Source organism: Gekko japonicus, unplaced genomic scaffold, assembly GCF_001447785.1.
Source record: "Gekko japonicus isolate JY-2015 unplaced genomic scaffold, Gekko_japonicus_V1.1 scaffold2989, whole genome shotgun sequence".
NCBI classification, from domain to species: Eukaryota; Metazoa; Chordata; class Lepidosauria; order Squamata; family Gekkonidae; genus Gekko; species Gekko japonicus.
In genome coordinates this window covers 131,762-138,038 of record NW_015166512.1, presented here as the reverse complement: position 1 = coordinate 138,038, position 6,277 = coordinate 131,762, and the positions used below count along the sequence as shown (strand labels likewise).

General features: G+C 46.6%; 1 protein-coding gene across 1 annotated transcript in view; it reads right to left on the bottom strand.

Moving 5' to 3' along the window:
* Positions 1-5,756, bottom strand: part of LOC107111300 (transcriptional repressor CTCFL-like) — a 53,507-nt gene extending 47,751 nt beyond the window's left edge. Inside the window, exons 1-2 of the mRNA XM_015412260.1 lie at positions 5,166-5,756; positions 2,478-2,653 (exon numbers count right to left, since the gene is read on the bottom strand). Coding sequence (XP_015267746.1) covers positions 2,478-2,653; positions 5,166-5,756 — 767 coding nt within the window. The remainder of the gene's footprint in view (positions 1-2,477; positions 2,654-5,165) is intronic.
* Positions 5,757-6,277: the final 521 nt, after the last annotated feature.

Genomic DNA, 6,277 nt, shown 5'->3' with positions numbered 1-6,277 from the left:
TCACAACCCACCCCCCCCCCCCCGTTCATTCTGATTACAGAACACCTGCAAATCCGCACAACGGAAAGGCATTTTGTGACACTGAATGATGAGGGAGGTGCGAGACGCAAAATGAGAAATGGGCTCGAAATGTCTCTCCCCCCCCCCCAGTTGCAATTTATGCTTCCCAGGAGCAGATGACTCTTTTGTAATGATCTTTCACGATTCAGCCTACAAAATATTTCCTGTCATATTCATCAGCCTGGACGAGCCGAGCAAACTCATCGTATTATTTCATTCATCAGTGATTCATACCCCACACACAGAAAGCCTTTGCTCGCTTCAGCTCGAGGACGTTTCCCCTAATTGCCATAAACACAAATAAAATCCAAACAGGATGAACACCAACAAAGCTCTCTTCTGCCCATGAGCATGATGTTGCCTTAATACCGCAATATGAAAACTAACGGTACACTGATTTATCTACTTAGACATTTATAAACCTCCTTTTCCTTCCCAATGGGGTCTCAAAATGGCTTACATCATTCCCCCTTCCGTCATTTTATCCTCTCAGCCACAACAGCCCTGTGAGGTAGGTTAGGCTGAGAGAGAGTGACTGGACGATGGTAGGGTCGGATTTAAGGCCAAGCGATGCTCCAAAGTACAGTCCAAAAAATGGTGCCCCTCGCCCCTCCCACTGCTTAACTGACAAGACGTTAAGACTCAGTAAGTGTTGAAGGTGAAATAAGAGACTAAACAAGACGGGTAGCCGTGTTAGTCTGTCTGTAGCAGGAGAAAAGAGCAAGAGTCCAGTAGCCCTTTAAAGACTAACAACATTTGTGGCAGGGGATGAGCTTTCGTGAGTCACTGCTCACTTCTTCAGGTATTCTTCACTGGTATCTGAAGAACTGAGTAGTGACTCTCAAAAGCTCATAGGTAAAGGTAAAGGTTTCCCTTGCTCGAAAACCAGTCGAATCTGACTCTAGGGATGCGGTGCTCATCTCTGTTGCCAAGCTGAAGAGCCAGCGCTGTCCGAAGATGGCTCTGTGGTCATGTGGCCGGCATGACTAAATGCACAGAATGTTGTTACCTTCCCACCGAAGTGGTACCTATTTATCTACTTGCAATTTCTTGCTTTCGAACTGCTAGGCTGGCAGGAGCTGGGACCAGAGACGGGAGCTCACTCCGTCATGCAGCACTTGGGTCTCGAACTGCTGAACTACAGACCTTCCGGTCTGCAGTTCAGCGTCTTAACCCCTTGAGCCACCGGAGCCCCTTCAAAAGCTCATCCCCTGCCACAAATTTTGTTAGTCTTTAAGGTGCTACTGGCCTCGTGCTTTTTTCTACTGCTAAGAAAACATTCAGTTTTCTTCCAGGCCATCCCCCAGACCAGAACCAACCCCACAACTATATTAAATGTAAACTTTTTCTTAACAAAACTGTTATAAGAGGAGAAAATGCAAATACAAATATTTATTGAAAACTATTTTTAAATCACCCTCCCCAAAATTATAAAGAAAAATATGATCTGATATTATCACTACTGAAATTACTTGATCCTGAGAGCACACTTTTCAATTTTGAAAATCCTTTCTACAGAAATCGGAGGATAATTTTTTTAAAAAGATATTCTAATGGAGAAATAGCATTGCTTGTACAAAACAAAACATCTTTTATTCCATTGCTTTCTAACCTTGAAGTACAGCATTTCAATTTACATGGCTCAAAAGATGCAAAACAACGCTTATTGTTGCCTACTTACAACTTTATTTACACTTTAAAAACTTTTCTCCTACTTTTTAAAACTGCAAAGTCTTTGATCAAGTCCGCAAAACCAACCTGGCATAACTAATCTGCTTCTGTACTTCTGCCTGTCTTGTCCCATAGTCGGTCCAGTGATAGAGGTTCCACAACAGACACCCTGTGAGGTAGGTGGGGCTGAGAGAACTCTTGAGAGAACAGCTCTGAGAGAACTTGTGACTGACCCAAGGTCACCCAGCTAGCTACATGTGGAGGAGTGGGGAATCAGAGTAGAGCCTGCCACTCTTATAAACCAGTTTGGTGTAGTGATTAAGTGTGCGGACTCTAATCTGGGAGAACCGGGTTTGATTCCCCACTCCTCCACTTGCACCTGCAGATGTGACCTTGGGTCAGTCACAAGCTCTGGCACAGCTGTCCTTGAAAAAGAGCAGTTTGTGTCAGAGTTCTCTCAGCCCCACCCACCTCACAGGGTGTCTGTTGTGGGGAGGGGGAGGGAGAGGAGTTTGTAAGCCGCTCTGAGACTCCAAGTGAAGGGCGGGGTATAAATCCAATCTCTTCTCTTCTTCTTCTTCTAAACACGACACCACCACACAAGACTTTTGTTACCATAAGATGTATGGGGACATACAGTACAAAGCTGTGTGAGCGACTTGGTACCTTCTCTCCTTTGGATTCTGCTTCCTCGGGCTTTTGAAGGGACGTTGGTGCTTGTTGAAACTGGCTGCTGTGACGCAGCTTCATCGCCTTGGCCTTTATTTTCTGATGCGGGCCACGATAAGGAGCCAGCTTTAATTCGGGCACCCAGAAACTTCGCTGCTCGAACCGCAAGGGGATTGTTGATTCTTTCCTCTTCAGCTGAGGGCAGCTGCTGCTCCTTACTTTCATCCGAGATTATATCTTTACTTCTGTCAATCTGTTTTTTAAAAGAAAAGGAATGTAATTTGAAGAAGAAGAAGAGAAGAACAGGTGAAGAGATTGGATTTATACCCCGCCCTTCACTCCGAGTCTCAGAACTGCTTACAAACTCCTTTCCCTTCCCCTCCCCACAACAGACACCCTGTGAGATAGATAGGTGGGGCTGAGAGAGCTCTGACAGAAACTGCTCTTTTTCAAGGGCAGCTCTTATCAGAACCATGGCTTGCTCAAGGTCATCCAGCAGCTGCGAGTGGAGGAGTGGGGAATCAAACCTGGTTCTCCCAGATTAGAGTCCGCACACTTAACCACTACACCGTGCACTAAACCCTTCTCCCAACACAAAACATTGATATATTTTTATGTATTTAAAATATTTTTATGCTGCCTTTCAACCCAAATAGGGTATCTAAGGTGGTATACATGAAAACTTTTTGTTATTGCTGACTGATGATACAAGTAAAAAAGAAAACATTTGAGCATTAAAACAGCACTTAATATATATACATTAATTCAATTAAAAACATATAAATACATACATAAACGCACAACAAAAAAAACAATAATAGGAGGTGGGCCAATAATAGTTACTGGGGCTATGTCAAACCAAACAAACAATTCCACTGCCCATATCAGCTTAATAGCCCTAACCTGGATAGCCCAGGCTAGCCTGATCTCATCAGATCTCAGAAGCTAAGCAGAGTCGGCCACGGTTAGTATGCGGATGGGGGACCTCCAAGGAATACCAGGGGCGTGAGGCAGAGGCAGGCAATGGCAAACCACCTCTGAATGTCCCTGGCCTTGAAAACCCCACCAGGGGTCGCCATAAGTCAGCTGTGACTTGATGGTACTTTCCACCACCAGGTTAATTCATCAGGTTATTAACTTCACGGCAGTTAGGGCTGATTCTGTCATTACAAAGTCCTCTTGATCCACGTGATGACTTTGGATCACACTTCCCAGGCGCTCGTGGGCCCCATTTGTAACCATTTAAGTTTCCCAACTGAGCCTATAGGGAGCTCCCCGGGGACATTTCTTATTGGTATAACAACGTGCGGGGGGGGGGAGGTAGGGGGAGTAAAGCTCCTTCTCCCTGTACACTGTAGTCCCACTCTATATTGGGCTGCCAGCACCAGGGAAACACGGAACTCCTAGCACATGTTTGATCCAAAGTCCACTTTTGTAATGTATGAAGCGGCCCTCGGAAACCTAAGTTTTGTTTGTTTTTCTCCCCATCAAGTCACAGCCAACCTGGAATCATGGAATCAAAGAGTTGAAAGGGGTCATAGAGGCCATCTACTCCAACCCCCTGCTCAATGCAGGATCAGCCTAAGGCATCCCGGACGAGTCTCTGTCACCTGCTGCTTGAACACTGCAAGTGAGGGGGAGCTCTTCACCTCCCTAGGCAGCCGATTCGGCTGCTGAAAAGCTTATGGTGGCCCTGTAGGGTTCTCAAGGCAAGAGATGTTCAGAGGTCTGCCCCTGCATCATGACCCTGGTATTCCTTGCTCTTCTCCCATCCAAATACTAGCCAAGGCCGACCTTGCTTAGCTTCTGAGACCTAACGAGATCTGGTTAGCCTAGGCCACCCAGGTCAGGATGGAAATCTAAATTGGGGTCTAAATGGGGGGGGGGGGGGAATCCTCGGAATTTGACAGAAGACCTGAATTTTTTAACTACACAAATGTTCTTTTGGAGTGGCACACTTTGGTTTTTAAAAAGCTTATGAGCGTGGGGCCCATAGGGATCAGTACAAAGCAAGGCACAGTGGTTTTTGGAGAAGGCTTTTTTTTTGCCTTCCCTCCCCTCAAATTCTTTTTGTGCACTTGGTATAGCTGATTTCACTTGCCACCTCCTGTCTCCACACATGAATTACTTTTCCTGAAATCGGGGATGGCCAACTGTCTTTTAAGGGGGATCCCTAATTAAGACTGAATCTAAACCATCTGAACCTTCACAAGCAGAGACATCAGTTTCCTCCTACCAACATAAATCAGGAAACAAGACAATCTGCAATAATCCTTCAACCCTGACTGTTAGCAAAAGGAATCTAAGGATGAAATATCTCTTTTTCCGATGGTGACCTGCAGGAATATTTAACATCTGCTACATCACCGCAATATCGAGTCCTTGGATTTATAGGAGTAATCTTATTTTACGTTAAGCAATATAAAAAACGGGGAGGGAAATTTTCAAAGGGATTCGTATTAAGAACCCTCCTACATGATCCTCATCCAGATATATCCCTGATGAAGATTATTTATGTAAATTCTTTGTTCCTAACTATCTTTCGGCACAGCAAGGGCAATCACATTACCATCTTCCGCTGCTACCCAAGGACAGACTGATCCGCCTGTGCAGTTAAACCAAAGGAAGCCGAGGTAATCCCGTGCACTTCAAAAGGTCTAAACCGATTTACATCCGAGTACTCAGACGGGCGGCCGTAATGAATCTTCGAGCAGAGCTACCTTGTCAATTACACAGCTACCTCAATCAAGTGGCACCACAACTACCTTAATCCAGAGGATGTCCGGGGTCTTTTCAGGAGCTCTATGATCGTTGTTGAATGCCGGCACTTCTTTCAGACCGTTCACAGGCACCACTTCCATTTCATGGACTGCATAAACGCTTTCCAGAAAATTTACCGTTAAGCCTCCCTCGGGGTTCTCTTGGAGGCTGACGCTCTGCGGCGTCACCTCTACGGGCTGCCAGAGGCTAGGCCCTTGGGACAGCAGGCCTTGCAGTCCATCCGGTAGACTGGAAGGACCATCTCGCCGGAAGTCATCTTCCATTTTCAACTGCACCGTCTTCAGCAAGATAAGGCGTTTTTCTCCTTCCTCCAAACACTGGGGAGGCGGAATGTCTCCTCCTCCTCCTTCCAGCATTCGGCCAAACGAAATGGGATGGGGGTCCTCGGCCTGGCCGCCATCGCTACTACTCCCCGTGTTCTCCTGAGATATACCATCCTCTCCGGCCACTTCTCCTGCTTTGTTCCAGGCACTTTCAGCACCTTTGATATGGGTGAATTGCTCATCTGGTTCTACCTCTTGGGGATCCATGGCCGGAAAGGCCCCGTTCGAAGCAGAGACTAGGAAACACGGCATCACGATTAGGGTAATCATATATATGAGAACATAAGAGAAGCCAATGTTGGATCAGGCCAATGGCCCATCTAGTCCAACACTCTGTCACACAGTGGCCAAAAATACCAGCTGCCATCAGGAGGTCCAGCAGTGGGGCCAGGACATTAGAAGCCCTCCCACTGTTTCCCCCCCCCCCAAGCACCAAGAATTCAGAGCTTGGGCAGGAAAGCATTGGAAGCCAAATCTACCTCCCCCATCCCAATTCGGGGCAAGAAGGGCTTGCAGAAGAAACTGAAACTGTGTTTAATGGGGACTTATGGCAACGGGGACTGCAGCCTCTCTGGCCGGGAGGGATCGGGGTGTCTTTCCAGGCTGGCATTTCCCCACTCCCCTCCTGAAACAGCCCCTCACATAAACTCAGTTTCTGGCCAGAGTTCTAGATAAGTCAACCCGACACCCTGGTCTAATTCAGCTTGGACATTTGCGTTAGGGTTCCCCTCCCTAAGCTGTAACTCAAATGTGAAATCTAAACTCCATAGCAG